Source organism: Schistocerca nitens, chromosome 1, assembly GCF_023898315.1.
Source record: "Schistocerca nitens isolate TAMUIC-IGC-003100 chromosome 1, iqSchNite1.1, whole genome shotgun sequence".
Classification (NCBI taxonomy): Eukaryota; Metazoa; Arthropoda; class Insecta; order Orthoptera; family Acrididae; genus Schistocerca; species Schistocerca nitens.
This window is the reverse complement of record NC_064614.1, coordinates 1,144,682,662-1,144,704,113: the sequence shown is the minus strand read 5'-3', so window position 1 is coordinate 1,144,704,113 and position 21,452 is coordinate 1,144,682,662. Positions and strand designations below refer to the sequence as shown.

General features: G+C 42.3%; 1 protein-coding gene across 1 annotated transcript in view; it reads left to right on the top strand.

Annotated features, from left to right (window-relative positions):
• LOC126199686 (protein dopey-1 homolog) overlaps nt 1–21,452 on the top strand; it is a 376,916-nt gene that overhangs the window by 198,754 nt on the left and 156,710 nt on the right. Inside the window, exons 17-21 of the mRNA XM_049936615.1 lie at nt 1,011–1,153; nt 1,258–1,456; nt 1,856–2,013; nt 4,558–4,783; nt 9,693–9,829. Coding sequence (XP_049792572.1) covers nt 1,011–1,153; nt 1,258–1,456; nt 1,856–2,013; nt 4,558–4,783; nt 9,693–9,829 — 863 coding nt within the window. The remainder of the gene's footprint in view (nt 1–1,010; nt 1,154–1,257; nt 1,457–1,855; nt 2,014–4,557; nt 4,784–9,692; nt 9,830–21,452) is intronic.

Sequence of the window (21,452 nt, the reverse complement as noted above, 5' to 3'; positions counted from 1 at the left end):
TGCTTGTGACTGACTGACTACCAAGAGACATGTTGTGTCAATGGTTGCTCCAACAATGGATTGATCAACCAGACTTCCTCCAAATCATGCTGTTTACAGACGAGGCCTCATTTGATCAAGATGGTATTTCAAACAGGAAGGACACCATCAAGTGTGATTATGTAGGTCAGTATTGTAGGGAACAATCTCATTGGGACATATCTTCTACGTGGCTGCCTGAATGGGCACCTGTACTTAAGATTTGTGCAAAGAGTTCTACCTGAGTTGTTGGAGAACGCAACCTTGACTGTTGGTGGGGGGATGTGGATACCACAAGATGCTGCTCTGCCTCAGTTCAGTGTGGATGCCCACAACCAACTCAATACTGTATTTCCTGGTTGCTGGATTCGAAGGGGAGGTCCTATTCCATGGCCTTCGAGGTCACCTGACCTGAATCCCCTTGATTATTTCCTATGGAGATATCTAAATTCACTTGTGTCTGGGACCCCAGTGGATACAGAGTTGGAGTTAGGTGCCAGAATTGTAGCTGTCTGCAGTGTGATTCGAAACACACCAGGGAGATTTGTCAGGGTGCATCAGAATCTTGTTTTCCCATGTCATGTTTGCTTTAAGGTTGATGGCCATTAGTTTCACCACATTTTGTAAGATACAGTACAATTGAGAAGTTCATTGTGTCAGTGACTGTATTTACACGTCACTGTGACCCTAATGTAAATAGAAAGTACGCAGTAATATGATTTTGTTCCTATTATCTCCTTAAGCTGGCTTCTCTGACCCCAGGTTCCTTATTTCAACTTGTTCAGTGGAGCATCCTCTAAGTCCTTTAAATTTTTGCGTGTTCTTGCGGAAACACCCTCTATGATTTGTATGTGTTGAGGTGGAGGGATGCACCCCCATGTGTGGAGGTGTGTTTCCCCCCCCCCCCCCACCCCCTCCCAGTCTGTATAAGTATATGCAGGACAGCTGTTGAGAATTGTTTTTGGTTGAGTAATAAAATTTAAATATTGCAGGTTAATGACAACCCTTTACAAAGAACACTAACGGAAGAAATTATGCATTTCAATGACCCTGATTCAGAATATGCGGAAAGTAGCAGCAGATGTAAATTTCGTTGTTCGGAACATTCAGAGGGATTTCAGGTGCAACTTTTGAGGTAAGTATTACTGCTTCTGCTTTTGTTCATCGGTATTGGAAGTTGTTATAATATTATTAGTTCTAGCAGCTCAATTATGTTCTCAACTTTTGTTTTGATTCCAGGCTACTTCTTGCTTTAGTAATGCTTGAACACCAAGTTAATGCTCAGAAGAGTGATAGTGAGTCTGCAACTGTTACAAACAGAGAAAGCACATCTTCTGTGAAGAGCACTTCATCTTCGAATCAGTTAAAATACCATCCAGGACTTGACATACCTCAACAGTCAATGTTCTTAGCTTCTGTTTTGACTGCATTAAGACAGGTGTGTATCACTGGCTTCCACTTTGAGATTGTTACATTCATTTCAGTTCCTCGACAGCTGTTCTTTGAGATTATCTATCATGTTCTCTTCTGCTGGTAATTTAGTTTGGGAATATTTTTTAATATAGTTGTAAGTCAGTAAAATAAATTTTAAATTTCTTGTTGTTCTAGTCAGCCTTGATTTTTTTTTTAAAAAAACAGCTTTTGACTGTAGATGTGTGTTCATTGTACATGGGTTCAGCCGCATAGTTGAGTAATTTTACCTCTTCTTATGAGCATTGTCCTGTTGGTATTGTATTGTCTTTCATATGTGTTTTTTCTTTATATTCTTAATATTACTGTTAGTTGATAAAACTATATTAGATATTTTGGTTGGTTGATGATAGTCTCATTGTTGCAGAGGCATATGCGCCATCTGCATCATCAGTGGACCAATCTCATAGCTTCTGCTCTCCCATTTATGGGATCATCTCTGACTGAAGTAGTTATGAGTGTCATCAATCAATTATGCAGCAACATAGAAAACCTGTCTCAGCATTATGGCTCAGAAGACAATAGGTAACAGAAGTACTGTGTTTCATAACAGAATTACTGTACGAAGAGTGGCCTCTAGAACCATAATAGTCACTTAAATTTAAATGACTATTTATTCCCAGAAACTGAATAAAGAACTAGACAGTTTAAACATTTTCGTAACACATTACGTAAATGAATTTCTTTTGCATTTCACTTTTTCTTCATATATTTAATGTTGTGCTTAGTGATATGCTATACTTTAGACATCAGAGTATTGTCACTACAATATGAAACATTATTCTTTATGCACATATCTCGTTTCTGACCTTGCTAAAAAGTTCTGTTGTATTTTCATGTTTTTGAGCTAAATATTCATCAATAGAAAAAATGAAACTGCTGGTAGTAGACAACTTGGGGGATGAGTTACAGGAAATATGGGAACTTGCAAGGCAGTACTGCCCATATATTTTGAGAAGAGAGATTGAAGAAAGACAAACCTACATTTATAATGGTTGTAGATTTAGAAAAAAGCCTTTCACAACATTAACTGGAATATACTTTTTGCAATACTGGAGTTATTAGTGATAAAATACAAGGAGCCAAAGGTTATCTAAAACTTGAAGACAGATGACACCACAGATTCACGAGTTGAAGAACATGAAAACCATGCAGTAGTCGATAAGGGAGTGCAGCAGGTTTATGTCTTATCCCCTATGTTATTCAGTATAGCAAGCAAGCAATAAAGGATAAATTTGCAAGAGGAATTGAAGTTCAGGGAGCAGAAGTAAAAATGTTAAGATTTGTGAAAGACATAATATTGTCAGATTAGGAAAGGACTTGGAAAATCAGTTGAACAGTGTCTTCAAATAGGTTATAGGATGAAGATTAAAAAAATTAAACAAGAGTAACAAAATGTAGTTGCATTAAATCAGGTAATACCGAGAGAATTATAAATAAATAAAACAAGAGTAACAAAACGTAGTTGCATTAAATCAGGTAATATTGAGAGAATTAGGAAATGAGACTCCAAAAAAAGTAGATGAGTTTTGAAATTTGTAAAGCAAAGTAACTTATGATAGCAGGAATAAATAGGATATAACATGCTTACTGGCATGAACAAGAAAAGTTTTTCTGAAAAAGAATATGAACATTTATGAAATGGATAGATTGCTATTCACCTAAAGATGACATACTGAGTTGCAGACAGGCACAATGAAAATACTGTAACACACCGAGCTGTTGACCAAAGCCATCTTCAGAACAGAAGGGAAAAAACAGACACATTCACTCAAGCAGGCACACATGGCCACATTCTCTGGCCCTTCAGACCATGCTGTGTAAGTCTCTTTGTTGTGAATGTCTTCAATTCAACATGTCATCTTTAATGTGAGTAGCAATCCGTCCATTTCATAATTGTTGATATTCCAACCTGGACTTACCATAGTTTTCTGAAGGAAAGAAATATATTAACATCCAATATAGATTTTAGTGTTAGGAAGTCTTTTCTGAAGGTGTTTGTCTGGGATGTAGCCTTGTATGGGTGTGAAATGTGGATGATAAATGCTTCAGATAAGAAGAGAATGAAAGGTTTTGAAAAGTGGTCCTACAGAAGAATGTTGAAAATTAGATGGATAATTCAAATGGCTAATGGAGAAGTGCTGAATTGAAATGAGGGTAAAAATAAATTTATGGTACAATTTGGTGAAAAGAAGGGATCGCTTGACAAGATAAAGAAAACTTTCTGAGGTGTCAAAGACTAGCTAATTTGGTGATGGAGGTAAGTGTAGCAGTAAAAATTGTAGGGGAGACTAAGGCTTGACTACAGTAAAAGTAAACATGGAAGTCAATGTAGTTTCCAATAATTATGCGGAGATATAAAGACATGCACAAGATAGACTAAAGTGAACAGCTACATCAAACCAATGTTTTGACTGACTGAAGTTAACAACATCTTTTACACAAGCATTCTTTATGTGCCATATTGCATAAGTAACATGGGTATTCAATTAAAACAAGGATGTGAATAAAGTTAATATATAGAGAATGTGTTAAATTGTGAATAGGTATATAAATTAGATGTTTAACATTTTAGCTCTGTGAAACAATGTCTGATATTTGTATTCTTTCATGAAAAGGAAGGAAGAGTTAACACACTAGTTACTCTTCCATTTCTGATTTTGATTGAACACTGAGAATACTCGCTATTTTGCACTACAGCACAAGTTACTGTGCTGCCCTCATCACAGAGCACATGCTTCACTGCTATAATTCAGTTTCTGAATTTGCATTCTTCATTGTAAGTGCTATCTCCCCCCCCCCTCCCCCACCCCCAAACACACACACACACACACACACACACACACACACACACACACACACCTGAAAGTATCGTCTTTGATAGCTATCCCCCTCCATCTCTCCTTGGTTCCTCAAATAAAAGGAAAATATTGCCCTGGAAGCTTGAAATTTGTTTGTGAATGCTTTGCTTCTCTTGTTCTGTGATCAATAAATGCTACGAATAAGACATTGCACTTCATAGTTAAGAATTTCCACTTTTACTGTGTTTTAAAGCTCTTTCCTTTCCAGAGAGGACTTGTGTTGCCTACCTGCAGACTACGCAGTTACTCAGCTGGAAGCACTGACACTGTTGTGCCACTACTGTTTGTTGGACAGCACACAGCAGCAATCACACGCTTTCAGTCAGCAGATGCTTGGTGCAGTTACGTCTTTAAATGTTGGTCTGCCTGGTGCCAACCCAGGGCAGGTTTTCAGCAACCTTGTGCATGTATTCATGCCTGTCCCTGCACAACAGGTAGTGTTCGCTGTTTTACTTGAGCAGTTGTAACTTTAATAGCACACTGATATATATTTTGTCTCATTTTAGACAGAAATTATAAAAGTGCTTAGTTGCAATGTGTAGGGTGGAATATTGACTATGTAGATACTATTGCGCAGTGTGTAATGAAGTCCTATACAAATCCAGAGTAACAGGAACTATGTCAGGATAAAAATCATACTATACATGTGGCAAAGTTTCTTCTGTGATGAATACACAACACAACTGCCTACAAATGTGGCTTTGTAACTTGGCCAAATGAAACAGTGGATAATTGTTGGCAAAATAACAGCAGAATTAGGATAGTTTGCTACTCACCACATAGAGAAGGTGTCGAATGTGATTGCCCACAACTCATATGTGTTGAGTATCAATTAATTCTATTATTTCTCCACTTATAACTTGTGGATTTACATCCAATACAGACTTCATTACTTTGGCAAACTGATATGAAGTTACAGAGAATGTGGCATGCTAGTGAGTGCCACATGGATAGTGTCTTCCTTAGTCCAAAGTTATATAGACATTCATCGTTCCTCAGTCACTTGTATAATTAGCATGATGGGGATATTTAAGGTTATTATATACAAAATGCAGTGCAGCAGTGGAACACACTTATTTAGGGCTGGAGGCCAGAGCAGCAGGACGAAACAACCAAAGTACCTGAGAAAGCTCTATAAAGCTTGACGATGTAAAATTTTGGAGTATGCGATCTGATTATTTAATATGAGATTTTATTTATCTTTATCTCGCATTATAACTCAGAATATTGGTGTTGATGGTTTACACAATCACTTTCAGTTCATGTAAATCTTTTTTATAATATGTAATGTGTTACCCACAATGTACTATGTTTTATTTACTGTAACAAAGTTTTTTTTATGATCTGGAGATGATTGTTTAGATAATAAATACTGATATTCTGAATTATAATGTGTGATAAGGACAAATAAAAACTTGTATTGAAAAGTCTGTACTGTCAATTGTGGCATCAGAATGTAATAGAAGGGCCTGTCTGATATCATCAGTTCCCAGGGAATCTCCATACAGCCTTCTATATTTTGCTTTACTGTGGTTTACCCAGTTTGTGCCTCAGATCCTTCCACTTACAAATAGAACAGAAATGTATGCAGCTATTAAAATAGGATGATCTATATTTCTCCAGAAGGCTTTTGTCCCATTGTGAGTTAATACCATTTTGAATAGCTACTTATTGTCAAAGAAGATGATTTGTCCTTGATAAAAGCCATCTATTTCATAGCTTCTACCAGGAGTGAATGCATACAGTGATCAATAGAATGCTACTTTACAGCTCCTTAATGAAAGTTCTAAATGAGTAAATAAGTTCCACAGATAATGACATTTTTCCTCGAAAACAAATCTTGGGTGCTCTGCTGCTATAAAATGATGATATTATTATGAAGCTTTATTACTGTAGTGTGCTCCTTACATTTTTCTTGAGTATTTGATTGTTAAATCTGCAGTATGATTGAGTTAATTTGGTGTTATGCTGTTCGATTCATGTTTTTATATCTAACTACTCATCAGTGTCTTGCAGTTTGCTTGACACTTTTTGTCACCATGAACTCATGTTGTTAGGAATGAAAATGAATATATAAATTGTATGTCACATGTGATTCACTTTGCCTTTTTCACAGTACAGTGTGAAACATAGTAGAGTGCCTGGGTAAGTATGTTATTTTACTTTCTGGAGCATGCAAAGTCTCCAAGGCTTAAAAGTGGTGACTAATGCCTTTTGTTTGCTTTAGTAAAGTATATGAAACAAGAAACGGAGAATCTTGACTTTATTATATATACTTTATTACTCATATATATAAACTGATCACCCAGAACATCATGACCACCTACCTAATAGCCAGTATGTCCACCTTTGGCACAGATATAAGCGGCAACGCATTGTGGCATGGAAGCAATGAGGCCTCGGTAGGACGCTGAAGGAGGAATTGGCAACACATGTGCATACACAAATAACCTAATTCCTGTAAATTCTGGGGAGGGGACATTGAGCTCTGACATGAAGTTCTATCACATCCCAGATGTGTTTGATCAGGTTCAGATCTGCTGAGTTGGGAGACCAGCACATCAATTGGAAATTGCCACTGTTATGACATAACCCATTGTCTGTTGAAAAATGCTACTGCCATCGGGAAACATTATCGCAATGAAGGAGTGTACATGGGCTGCAACCAGTGCATGATATTCCTTGGTCTTCATAGTGCCTTGCAAGAGCTACACTTGACCCACGGATACCCATGTCAATATCCCCCAGAGCATAATGAAACTGCTGCCAGCTTGTCTGTTCTGCAGTACAGGTGTCAAGGAGCTGTTCCCTTTGAAGATGCTTGATTCGTGCTCACCCACCGGCATGTGAAGAAGGTATCGAGATTCATCAGACCATGCAATGCTCTGCCACTGCGCCAATGCCCAGGGCTGATGGTCATGTGCCCATTTCAGTCATAGTTGCCAATGTCATGGTGCTAACACTGGCACAAATATGAGTCGCTGGCTGCGGGGGCCGACTGTATTTACTCGAATCTAAGCCGCACTCGAATCTAAGCCGCACCTGAAAAGTGAGACTCGAAATCAAGGAAAAAAAATTTTCATGAATCTAAGCCGCACCCCAAATTTGAGACTCGAAATTCAAGGGAGAGAAAAGTTTTAGGCTGCACCTCCAAATCGAAACAAAGTTGGTCCATTGTAAGATGAGACACAATTTAGGTCGAATGAATGACGATACAGCTACAGTAGTTTGGTTCGAGTCGTAAGCTTAGCAGTTAAGCTTTACCAGGTAGCCATTGCTATGCGTCAGACCCATATTTATACGGGTACCCTTCCTTTTTCACGTGCTTCATCTGGTTTGAATCGATTGCTTATTTTTCTTTGATCTGATAAGTGCTGTTCTCTTTGTTATAGGTGTTTACGTCACTCTAAGCTGAAAATGCGTTATTGTACTGAGTCATGCATTGTTTGTCGCATTCTGATAATGTGTGTTTACGACCTGTTGCCGCTCGCGGCATGGCTTCTTTTGTGCGCGCTACCGCCGCTTACGATTAAAAAAAAAAAAAAAAAAAAGAGAGAGAGAGAGAGAGGAATTGTCTCATTAGCGAAACAATGGCAAGAGACTGCTATTTGTTGCTACTTACACTGCCGCTTTCTTGGTAATGATCAACAAGAACCAAATAATAGACTGCGTATGATAGAAGATGTTCTGAACGAGAGTTTAGCTAAAATTTTTCGCCGTTTGAAAATCTTTGCAGTCGCCTCTTTTGTACATTACATTCTGCACAGAAATTAGAGTCATCTTAGATTTAAAAATCTAGTCAATTGCCGTGTTTCATTTCTGACTGTATCACTATTAGGCATAAGAATAATACGAATGTAAACATGACATGATATGTATATTCTTCCGCATTTGCTGTTGTCTCACACTAGTTTCGTAGTTTATTAGGCAGACAGGATATAAATGAGATAGCAGCAAACACGAAAGAATACATGACAAAATGTTTATATTCGTATTATTCTTATTGTGAAGAGAATACTGCATGTGATTCTCAATTCATAAAAGTTCCTATTAGCAACCATCTCTTCTCACAGGTAGGAAAAAATTCAGAACGTAGAGTTGGCCATATTGACAAACATCCCAAACAGTCTTGCCAGTCGGATTTTCATAGTACATCGAAATGCTGCTACATTCGGAGATGAACAATACGGAATTTGTATTTACTTCGTTGGATAATGTATGAAAATACAGTGGTCAAAACTCGGGCCGGAGAAAAAAAGCTTGTCTTCCACCTTTTTTTCAATGTATTTACTGACTCAGAGGTTTTGGTGCCAGAATTTATCTTTGTGCCTGCAAAGCATGCCTGTGTAGCACTACATATATTCGACGGCAGAAGTTAGTTGTGGAGGCACCTACCAACATTTTTCAGAACTTCCGCTTACTTTGCACTCGATTCTAAGCCGCAGGCGGTTTTTTGGATTACAAAAACCGGAAAAAAAGTGCGGCTTAGATTCGAGTAAATATGGTATTGTTAAGTGTGTTTGGTGCACTGCATGGTCAGACACACATGCAATCTTCCCAGCATTAAAGCTGATGTTAATTCTGCCACAATTCGCTGCCTGTCCCGTTTTACCAGTTTGTCCACCCTATGATGTCCAACATCTGTAATGAGGGGTGGCTGCCCAACCCCATGATATCTGTATGTGGTTTCACTTTGGTTTTGTCATGTGTTGGGGACACTCACCACAGCGCTGCTCGAAAACCCACCAAGTCCTGCAGTTTCCTAAATGCTTGTGCCAAGGCTCTGGACCATCAAAATCTGCCCTCAGTCAAACTCAGATAGATGGTACACATTCCCCATTCTACACATGGACGGTACACTCACTGATACTACACGCACCGTGCATGTGTCTGACTAGCTGTCATTTCTCGCCAGGTGATGCCGCTATTGCCTGGATGCATTTTTATCGATAGTAGGTCGGTGATCATCATGTTCTGGCTGATCAGTGTTTATAAAAGTGCTGTCTGACTATGTATGGAAGAAAAAAGTTGTTGTCTCCTGGTAACTGCTTTCACATGTTTCATTAAAAAAATGGAATGGGATGGCATCCGTAGTTAGGATCTGTTTAGAAATCAGTGTGTACTCTTTTAATCCAGAACCAACATGCGTGTGCCCAATGAATGTGTCCAATGTAACACAAACCTTTCTTTTTCTATTTCTTCTTTCTTTATTTTAATCGTGCCTTATCCTCCCATGCCTAACAAAAAGAGACGATTATGGCTTTACCATTACGGCTTTGCCACAATGAACAGGTGTTTATTGTTTCTTGTTTTGATAGTTGTTTTTTCTCTTCTTTAATGCAGGACAATACTCATGGGAAGGATAAACCTACAGTTGTGGATCCACATATTTCAGCCAGGCGCAAAGTTCTGAGCAACATGCCACGTATTTTTGCGAGTGTAGCGGCTCTGTGGCAAGCAATTATGACTGGACAAGACTGGTAACAAATCTGATTTTCCTGGTTCTTATTGTATGTAACAGTAGAATTACTGTATGAGGTAGACAACAGTGAAACAATGGCATAACATAAAAATAGAATGATTTTCATTACAATGTTCTGCAATTGGATAAAATAGTTAAGAGAACTCTTTAAATGAATGAATAAACATACTAAGAATGTTGCCGTCTAATTATATCAAAGGTGAAAGTCACCTGAGAAAACTATAAGATTACAGGAGACAGAAAGGCTGGCCAATATTCATGCCGAGGAAGTGAAATCCCAGTTACTGCCAGTGGGCAGTAGAGTCCTGAATGACTGAGTAAGTGAGCACAAAATGTGTGATAGGACGAGTACAGCCTAAGTGGATAGGCTGCCTGGGCCATTTATTGTGAGCAAACACAGAAGTCATGACCGAATCATAGGCAATATTTGACTCCAAAGATGCTAGATGTGTATTTGTATCAATGAAAATAACGGATTTATTAAAAATACAGTATAATTGAATGGATAAAAATCTACTCGCCAAGCAGTGGCAGGAGTAAACACATACAAAAGTTAAGGAATTGTGCAAGTTTTTGAAGCCAGTGGATCCTTCTTCTGGCAGAATGGTGGAAGGGGAAAGAAGAGGGATGAAGGAAAAGGACTGGTGAGATTTAGGAAAAGGGGATAATTATGAAAAAGTTGCCCACAACTCCTGGCCAGTGGAGACATTACTGTAACTCTTCCTATTTCCTAAACTTCACCAGTCCTTTTCCTTTGTCTTCTTCCTTTTTCTTCAAACCTTCTGCCAGAATAAGGAGCCGTAGACTCCAAAAGCTTGCAAATTTCCTTAATTTTTTTGTGTATTTGCTCCTGCCGCTGTTTGTTAGATTTGTTATCTGCTCAATTGTTTATAAGCATGTATTTATGTGTACATAACTACATCCAACATAGGTTCCTCATTTGTGGTATGTAATTATGCAGCATGAGGGAACCAGTGCATTAAAAAGTAAGATTGAAACGTGAAGGTCTTAAAGTCTAAAAATGGAATAAATTTCTGTTGGTTGCAGATGAAAACAGCTAATTTACTGGCAACATATTGTTCACAAAATGCTGTATGTTATTCTACTTCTAGTCGGGAAACAAAGTTGTAAGAAATCCCAGAGACACAGCTCCTTCAGGGATACCAGCAACAATAAAAAAATTATAACAACAAGAAAGTGTGTTCCAAAGAGTACAAAAAGATGTGAGACCTTGTAATACTGTTTCTGGTTAAGATTTCAAAGTAATAGACCAAGAATTAATAGAGGTAGGGGCACATTATGAGGAAGCCAGCGCTTCAGATATCATGTCACATCCCTTTACTGTAATCAGGCATGTCAAAGAACAGGCTGATGCAAGCATAATGCCCTCTGTGTTAATGGAAGCTACTAATAAAACATGTGCTAATTTTGCTTTTGGTTGTGATGAGCGAGGCAATACAATAAAAGCTTTGGAAAATCACAAAAGGCTTCCTTGTGTTACCCGTTGTATAGATACAGTACTTCGCCATATTTTTGTTAAATCTTGCCCGAATGACACTGCAACAATAAATATTGCAAAATTCATTGTATGGTGCATGAACAAAAATAGCTCATGTTTATCTTTGTAATCATCTCTAAAACAAGAGGTCAGCACAAGTTGTAGCAGTTTGTACACTATGTTAGAGTTCTTACACACTCAGATTAGGGAAAATGCTACTTTACAGATGGAAAAGAATTCCACTTACAATTGAAGGATATGCTAATGAGCTTACAGGATGAATTTTGAATTTTCCAAAACTAATTAAAAAGGCCACAGATGAAGTAGAATGTGGAAAAGAACCTACAATCCATTTAGCTCTTCTTTGGTTTCACTTACTTTAAGAAATCTGCAGTGACAAAAAATTTAATTATTCCAGTTAAAAGTGCTGTTTCAGTATGATATGAGGAAAGGATGGATTTTTAATTAACTAGCATAATTGATGTGTAATAATAGATATGAATTTTTAATAGGAGGTATAAGAGATTAAAAATCAACCTTAAGCTTTTCTTTGTGTGAAGGTGGTAACTACTTCCAAACATAACATTGCTGCATTCCTTTGGCTGTCTTTCCAGGTACCCCTTCAGAATTTACCCACCACTTCTCTCTCTTTTGTTTACTAACACAGATCTTTCAGTGCAGTGTCATTGCCAACCCAAAAGATAGAAAGATTGTTTCAGGAACTGGAAAAATAACAAACCCTTTGCAGCAGATTAAGTAGATCTGTATATTTAATGCACACAGGTGACCATGACATCTTAAAGTTTTGGAGCGGACCTGAAAAGGACCTACTAGGACTGGTTGCAGTTGCAAAATGTCTCTTATGTATCCTAGCAACCAGTACACCTAGTTAATTGTGCTTTATTAGAGCTAGCATGTTACTAACAAATCGCCACAACCAACTAAATCCATAATGTGTGAGTGATCTACCACTGATCAACAGTAACTATCAATTTTATTCTCTTGCTAACAAATGAATTATTGAAAATTAATAACTGCAAATATACAATGTTCTTAAAAAAAGACAGACATCTCCTGAACTTCAGTGATAGGATTCATTTAATGTGTACATAGTTTCCTGTTACTGCCAAGCAGAGTAAAGCATCTCTTTGGAAGAGTATCTTACCTTTTTTCTGTTATTGTATTGAAATATAAAATTATTTTGCATGTGCTGTATGAAGTTAACTGTGACACGTAACAATCAATCGAAACATTACAGTTGTGAGGTGAGGCAAGCTTTCAACACAGCCTTGTTCGCACATACAGAGTCAAGACAACAGACGAGGAAGGAATAAGTGACCATTCTGAGTCGTGTGATGGTGGCCACAAGTGCCTCGGTCTTCCCTTAAGCAGACAAGACATAACTGTCAAATATAGAGCATCGCAGCACTCCACTAGACACATTTTAAAGAATAAAGTGGAACTTCAAATTTTACATTCTCTGATTTTATGTTTTTCATGATTATATGCTATAAATTTGTAGGCCCTGTGAAAAACCCATAAGACCAGTGCTAAAAATTCCTCAATTTTACATTTCTTCCTAGAAAGATGTATCTTGATTCTACATTCTTACTCTGTGTCTCACTTGACTTTGTCCCATTTCCTTCCTATTGACATTTGATGTGACTGAACAAGCTATAAGTGGCACAAAAGACAGATGGTTCGCACCACTGATAGTGTCGGACTAAAGGGAATATTTTAGACCATTGCGAAGAGGGGAGGTGTGAGAGAGGAAATGCTGACGTAATCCATGACCAGCATTGCTGACATGACTTTAGCTTATAACATAACTATTGCTAGGTTGCTGCAGCAGTAGAAAAATGAGACAGTCGATGCAAAGTGTTCTGGACCGAGCCAATAAGTGACAAAGGGGCCTAGCCGCCACCTTTTCTTATGCCACTTATAACTCAGTCTCTATTCAGCAACAGTATTCATCGTCAACTTTCTAAATTCAGACACTTTGTCTCAAAGAATCTACTCGATCAGAATCAGGTAAACGGCCATTTCCAGCTAGTGAGCTCTTATAGGCTGGTGACTTGTTACGTCCCCCAATAGCCAGTGCAGCCAAATTAGCACACTAACACACCACTTTTTTAGCTCGTTGTGTAATAAGTTTACAGACCTTAGTGTGTGAAACATTCGAAATTCCTAAAGTATTGGATTATAAAATATAAACAGGCACAGAACCTGTAAATCATAGTTGGTGTGAGAGTTTCATTCTCATCTTCCTAAGTAGCAATTTTACCAACTGTCATAATCAAATCGCAAATCCATAAGCAAATAAGAAAGAAATTTCAAAATTGTATGTCATGTAATAGACCAATTGGGAAAAAGTGGTTTTGCACTGGTAATACTGTAGGATAGGTAATTAAAAAGATTATCACTTTTAGATAATGATGTACGAGGTAATTGAGCCATTTTGCAGCACATTACTGCCACAAATTAAACCTTAAAACACGCAGTTTTGAGAACTTTGTCATTTTGTGTTCACCTCAACAATAGCAGAAATTTATAGCTGAACGGTGAAATAAACTGAAAATTGTGAAATATGGTGAAAACTGCCAGATTACATCATCTCGGATGTTTGTAACATCTTGGATCTTTGTTTTCCACATGCAGCCAATAGCTGTATAGGATGGTGATGTTACGCGAATGCCATGGCTTCTAACATAAGAGTGATAAACAGCAAGCTTACTTGGTGGCTTGTTCCAAAGTATGGCTGATGTGATCGGTGTACAGCAAATGGAGTGACCATGGCTCCTACTTCGGTTTAATTTATATGCCCCTCATTAACTTGCTTTAATTTTACTTAACAGTAGTTCTGCTCAGGGCGTCTTGATGGCATCTGGAACATATTGTGCCGCTACCGACTGTAGCCAATGTAGGCTACTCCATTTGCTATGTGCGGCACCATAGTTAATTGGATGTGTTCACTGAACAGTTGTATGATGGCTTGATCATCTTTGTTGCAATCCTTAATTGTGATTGTATGTTGTAATGGCAGACAGATTGTTATAAATGTAATGGATTGCTGGGACAGAGAAACACTGAAATCACAGCAGGCTTAACTTTATTTCATATTCATCAGTATAAATAAATACTACATGTGAAGGAAAACTTGTGTGTATGTATGTACTTTCAAGAAACCTGATGTATTTACACTGCAGCAAGTGACGAACAGCACACATTAGCAATACTGCAGAATGCCCCTCTTCGACCATTCAGCACAAGGAACAAGGAAAAGTTGACAAGCAATACACTAAAGGTCTTTGCTACACTAGAGGTCATTGAGTTTTCATCATCAAAGTATGCCACACTGCCATTGGCTACAGAAGGAAAACACACACCCAGACGTTACATTCTGACGTCTGTCACCACATTTCACAGTTTCCAGTTTAATTCTACCATGTTCATGAAATTTTGATTTTTCTCCTGCGTGGGCTCCAAGCAAAGATTTCAAAAAGAATAAAAATAAAAAAAGATTAAAATCTCATTGTTGAAACATCCCCCAGGCTATGGCTAAGCCATGCCTCCGCAGTATTCCTTCTTCCAGTAGTGCTAATTCTGCAAGGTTCGCAGAAGAGCTTCTGTGAAGTTTGGATGGTAGGAGACGAGGTACTGGCAGAATTGAAGCTGTGAGGATGGGTACGGGTTGCGAGTTGTGCTTGGGTAGCTCAGTTGGTAGAGCACTTGCCCATGAAAGGCAAAGGTCCCGAGTTCGAGTCTCGGTCTGGCACACAATTTTAATCTGCCAGGAAGTTTTATATCAGTGCACACTCCGCTGCAGAGTGAAAATCTCATTCTGGAAACATCCTCCAGCCTGTGGCTAAGCAATGTCTCCGCATATCCTTTCTTTCAGGAGTGCTTGTTCTGTAAGGTTCACAGAAGTGCTTCTGTGAAGTTTGGATGGTAGGAGACGAGATACTGGCAGAACTAGAGTTGTGAGGATGGGGCGTGAATCGTGCTTAGATAGCTCAGATGGTAGAGCCTTTGCCCGAGAAAGGCAAAGGTCCCGAGTTCGAGTCTCGGTTCGGCACACAGTTTTAATCTGTCAGGAAGTTTCATATCAGTGCACACTCCGCTGCAGAGTGAAAATCTCATTCTAGTATTTCACTTCTTGAGGCAACACTTTATTTGCTGAAGAAGCTTTATTTTCTTCTGGTATTGCTTGTTTACTTCACACACCATGTTCAACTTTTTCTTCATATGAATGGTAGAATCATCATATGGAGTGTCTGGCTTGACAGGGAAATCTTTTGGCAACACTAGAAAACAAATAGATTCTTGAAATTAGAAAAGTATAAACACATGCTACAATTTTTTGAATCCCATAAATTATCATCACTTTCAGGAGCAGCACTTCATAAGTGCTTCATATGCATCTCTGCTCTATGCTTCATGGATCCATAAGTATTTTGCATAACACCTCACTTTTCCTCAACCTAAGGATCTCCAATGCCACTACAGAAACGAATAAAAAGTGAATCCCATCTACCTCCTCTCCTTTGTCACAACCATTAAATGTGGGTAGTAGATAAGGAGTCAGACAGAGTAAAGGAACTGTGGCATATTTATTTAGATAAAAAAATTATCCCTACTTGCAGACAAAGGTTCCACCAATGTCGTTACAAATCACTGTGACTACCTGGCGGAAGGGCTCTACCATTTGTCTGGCTTCTCTACATATAAACTCTGCCAGAGTGATCTCCCCGTCCTTCAGTCACCAAACCAACTACTTCATTCCTCATAAACCTTATTAGCTTTCTGTTAACTCACAGCTACTTTTCCTTTGAAGGGAAGGTATACAAACAAAACTGCAGCACAGCCATCGGTACCTACATAGAATCCTGCTGCAGTAGCCTATTTATGGGCCCTGTAAAACAAACCTTCTTAGGCTTCTAAAACACCAAACTGCTGGTCTGGTTAAGGTTCATTGATGATATCTTCATGTTCTTGACTCAGGGCCAAGACACCTTATCGTCATTCCTTCATGTCCTCAACACCTCTCCCATCCGTGTCACCTGGTCCTCCTCAACCTTCACGGACATTGATGTCATACTCTCTGATGCCTCCTCCAACCACCAACAGTACCTGCATTCTACATCTACATCTACATCTACATCCATACTCCGCAAGCCACCTGACAGTGTGTGGCGGAGGGTACCCTGAGTACCTCTATCGGTTCTCCCTTCTATTCCAGTCTCGTATTGTTCGTGGAAAGAAGGATTGTCGGTATGCTTCTGTGTGGGCTCTAATCTCTCTGATTTTATCCTCGTGGTCTCTTCGCAAGACATATGTAGGAGGGAGCAATATACTGCTGGACTCTTTGGTGAAGGTATGTTCTCGAAACTTTAACAAAAGCCGGTACCGAGCTACTGAGCGTCTCTCCTGCAGAGTCTTCCACTGGAGTTTATCTATCATCTCCGTAACGCTTTCGCGATTACTAAATGATCCTGTAACGAAGCGCGCTGCTCTCCGTTGGATCTTCTCTATCTCTTCTATCAACCCTATCTGGTACGGATCCCACACCGCTGAGCAGTATTCAAGCAGTGGGCGAACAAGCGTACTGTAACCTACTTCCTTTGTTTTCGGATTGCATTTCCTTAGGATTCATCCAATGAATCTCAGTCTGGCATCTGCTTTACCGACGATCAACTTTACGTGATCATTCCATTTTAAATCACTCCTAATGCGTACTCCCAGATAATTTATGGAATTAACTGCTTCCAGTTGCTGACCTGCTATTTTGTAGCTAAATGATAAGGGATTCTATCTTACTATGTATTCGCAGCACACTACACTTGTCTACATTGAGATTCAATTGCCATTCCCTGCACCATGCATCAATTCGCTGCAGATCCTCCTGCATTTCAGTACAAGTTTCCATTGTTACAACCTCTCGATACACCACAGCATCATCTGCAAAAAGCCTCAGTGAACTTCCGATGTCATCCACCAGGTCATTTATGTATATTGTGAATAGCAACGGTCCCATGACACTCCCCTGTGGCACACCTGAAATCACTCTTACTTAGGAAGACTTCTCTCCATTGAGAATGACATGCTGCGTTCTGTTATCTAGGAACTCCTCAATCCAATCACCTCCTGCGGGTTTCGGGGGTAACAATAGGCCCGCGGTATTCCTGCCTGTCGTAAGAGGCGACTAAAAGGAGTCTCAAACGTTTCGGCCTTCTGTGATGGTCCCCTCTTGGGTTTGACCTCCTTTTTTCCAAATCTCCGTTGTTAGTGCGTGCCATTTGGGGAAGGACACCTTACTTGGTGTTTTTCTATTGGTCCATCATGCACCACCATCTTGCATGTTACCTATTGTCGTGTGGGGGGGACTACACCCAACATCATCTGGGTTGTCTCCTTCTCGTCTTGTGCGCAATCTTCTTCTTAGCGCCCACGACCCCTGTGGACCCTTTAGACACCTAAAATCCAGCACGGTAGCCAGTCCGTTGTGGTGGGGTCGTCATGTACCCTCTTGGTGGTAGCCTCCTGACCACGCAGGGATCGCACTACAGATGCCAGCGCTGTTTCCTCCCCATGCATGCCAAGGAGTATGTGCCCATCTTGTCTGGGGCACGGGGACTCCGGGCAACGGGATATCGGCCAGGTACCCGTTGCTTTGGCTGGGTGGCGCCCTTGGGGAGAGCCCTCGTTCGGAGTAGGTGGCATCTGGGCGGATGTGGCGCAATGAAGCGCAATAAATCACACCAAGCTGGTGGTCGCACGGCCACCAGCGTCTCTAAGCGAGGTAGAGTAGACTTTGATGCTGCGCAATATGACCCTCAGTCGTTCCCCTCGTTGGCTGCGCCATGGGAGGGACGTAGATCTAGTGCCAAGCGGGAGCCTTACGTACCGCAATACCTTGTCTGCAGCAGGACTGATGGTGACTCCTTTCTTATGACGAAGCCTCTGTTTTTTGTGGAACACCTGGAGGATAAGTTTGGGGAAGTGGCGGGGTTGTCTAAAATGAGGAATGGGTCCATCCTCCTCAAGACGTCCTCCCCAGCCCAGTCACGAGCGTTGCTCTTGTGTGATAAGCTGGGTGACGTCCCTGTAACCGTCACTCCCCACAGTAGCTTAAATATGGTCCAGGGGATTATTTACCATCGTGACCTATTGTTACAATCCGATGACGAGCTGAGAGCCGACTTAGAACGCCGTGGAGTGCATTTTGTCCCCAAGACTATCAGGGTGGCCACCGGTGCCTTTATCTTGGCCTTCGAGGGTGATGTCTTGCCCGAGAAGGTCAAGGTGATGGTTTACCGTTGCGACGTCAAGCCATACGTCCCTCCCCCGATGCGGTGCTTCCAGTGCTGGAAGTTTGGGCATATGTCCTCCCGTTGCCCGTCCAGCGCTACATGTCGAGATTGCGGACGCCCCTCTCATCCCGATTCTCCATGTGCGCCTCCACCTGTATGTGTCAACTGTGGGGAGCACCACCCTCCATGCTCGCCGGATTGCCCCGTTCTTCATAAGGAGCGGAAGATCATGGAATTTAAGACCCTGGACCGGCTTACTTATCGAGAGGCAAAACAGAAATATGAAAGGTTGTATCCTGCTTCCCTTCGATCATCTTATGCTGCAGCCACGTTATCGTCGCCCATGCGAGCGACGGTTGTCGCCTCCTCTGTGCCGCCTTCAGTGGGCCCTCGGGGCCGTGCATCTCTGTCTGCCCCCCTCATGTCTGGGGGCAAGCTTTCCTCTGTTGCCACCTTAGCCGTTGGGGGTAAACCCTCTTCTGACGCTCCCCCCACGCTTACTTCGGGAGTGACATCTCCTCCACAACCGGGGGGCTCGATCCCTCCCCCTCCTTCTCCACCGGCGTTGCCTCTGCCGGTTCCTCTCTCGCGGAAGGGGTCCCTCGGGGCTCTCCCTTCCTCCGTTTCTTCTCCTACCCCGCCGGATGTCAGCCAGTGGCTGAAGGTTCCGCCACCTGCTGGTCGTAGGGCTTCTGCGTCGTCGTCAGCCTCCGACGCACCTTCCGAGAAGCTCTCCCAGCCCTCTCCCCCTAAGGGCCGTCGTGAGAAGAAGGAACGGAATGTGTCCAAGAAGAAGGACGTTCCGGCGGTTTCCGTACCGCCTGCTGTACATAGTTTTGGCTCCGGGGATGAGGTGGAGATCCTCGCCTCTGCCGCGGATCTCGCCCTCACGGAACCCTTGGGGGCCTTTCCTATGGACTCAGCTGACTCTCCCCCGGTGGCGGCAGTTGGCTCTGAGGCGCCGTCTGCCTCTTAGTCGCATTCACGCCCTCCCAGTCCCTTCCTGCTTCCGTTCTCCAGTGGAACTGCGGCGGTTATTTCCGCCACCTGCCTGAGCTCCGGATGCTTCTGGGTGTTTCCCCTGTTCTCTGCATTGCTCTGCAGGAAACTTGGTTTCCGGCAATGCGGACCCCTGCCCTTCGCAGTTATCGGGGATACTATAAGAACCGCGCTGCCTGTCAACGAGCGTCGAGTGGGGTTTGCCTTTTTGTTCACCACTCAGTCTGTAGCTCGCCTGTCCCCCTTCCGACGCCTTTAGAGGCAGTCGCTGCCAGGGTTGAGCTCTCGCCGGCTATTACTGTTTGCTCTGTTTACATTCCTCCGGATGGGGAGCTCCCCCGCCATGTCTTGGCTGCGCTGCTGGCTCAACTCCCGCCACCTTTGCTGCTTCTGGGCGATTTCAATGCCCACAACCCTCTCTGGGGTGGGACTGTCTCCGATGACCGCGGTCGGGCCGTGGAGCATGTGTTGGCTCAGCTCGACCTTAGCCTCTTGAACACCGGTGCTCCCACGCATTTCAGTGTGGCCCATGGATCGTTCTCGACCATCGATCTCTCTCTTTGCAGCCCTGGGCTTGTCCCATCCCTCCACTGGAGAGTGCATCCTGACCTGTGTGGTAGTGACCATTTTCCCATCTATTTGTCACTGCCCTAGTGTCATTCTTCTGGGCGCCTGCCCCGCTGGGTTCTCCACAGGGCTGACTGGCCGGCTTTTACTTCCGCTGCAACCATTGAGTCTCCCCCACAGGGTGACATTGACGAGGTGGTCCGTGTCTTAACCACGTCAATCATTTCAGCGGCCGAGGCTGCCATCCCCCGTTCTTCTGGCCTCCCTCGGAGGAAGGCTGTACCCTGGTGGTCGCTGGAGATTGCTGAGGCTATTCGCGACCGTCGGCGGGCTCTCCAGCGTCATAGGCGGCACCCGTCTCTAGAGACCCTCATCGCCTTTAAGAGGCTCCGTGCCTTGGCCCGTCATCTTATTGCACGGCGTAAGCAGGAGTGCTGGGAGAGGTATGTCTCATCCTTGGGCTCCCATGTCTCCCCCTCGCTGGTGTGGTGTCGGATCCGGTGGATTTATGGCTACCAGACCGCTATGGGTGTCCCTGGGCTCTCCTTGGACGGCGCTGTCTGCACGGACGCTGCCGCCATTGCTGAACGGCTTGCCACGCACTTTGCTAAGAGCTCTGCAACTGCATCTTATCCCCCCGCCTTTCGCTCTCTAAAGGAGCGAGCCGAGCGGACGCCTTTCTCATTCCACACGCGTCGTTCTGAAAAATACAATGCTCCTTTCAGCGAGAGGGAATTCCTCGCTGCCCTTGCCGATTGCCCTGATACAGCACCAGGACCAGACTCCATCCACGCGCAGATGCTGAAGCATCTCTCCAGGGACTGCCAGCGACACATTCTCGCAATATTTAACCGCATTTGGAGCGAAGGCGTGTTCCCGTCGCAATGGCGAGAGGGTGTTATTGTCCCCATCTTGAAGCCCGGTGCTGACCCGCTGGCGATGGACAGCTATCGTCCCATTACCCTCACCAACGTTTTGTGCAAATTGCTCGAACGTATGGTGGGGTGTCGTTTGTGTTGGGTCCTTGAGTCGCGCGGTCTCCTCGCTCCATCCCAGGGTGGCTTCCGTCGGGGCCGGTCTGCAGCGGACAATTTGGTGCGGCTGGAATCTGCTATCCTTACGGCCTTTGCCCGACGTCAGCATCTCGTTGCTGTATTTTTTGATCTGCGGAAGGCGTATGACACCACATGGAGGCATCACATTCTTGCTACGTTGCATGAGTGGGGTCTTCGTGGTCTGCTCCCGGC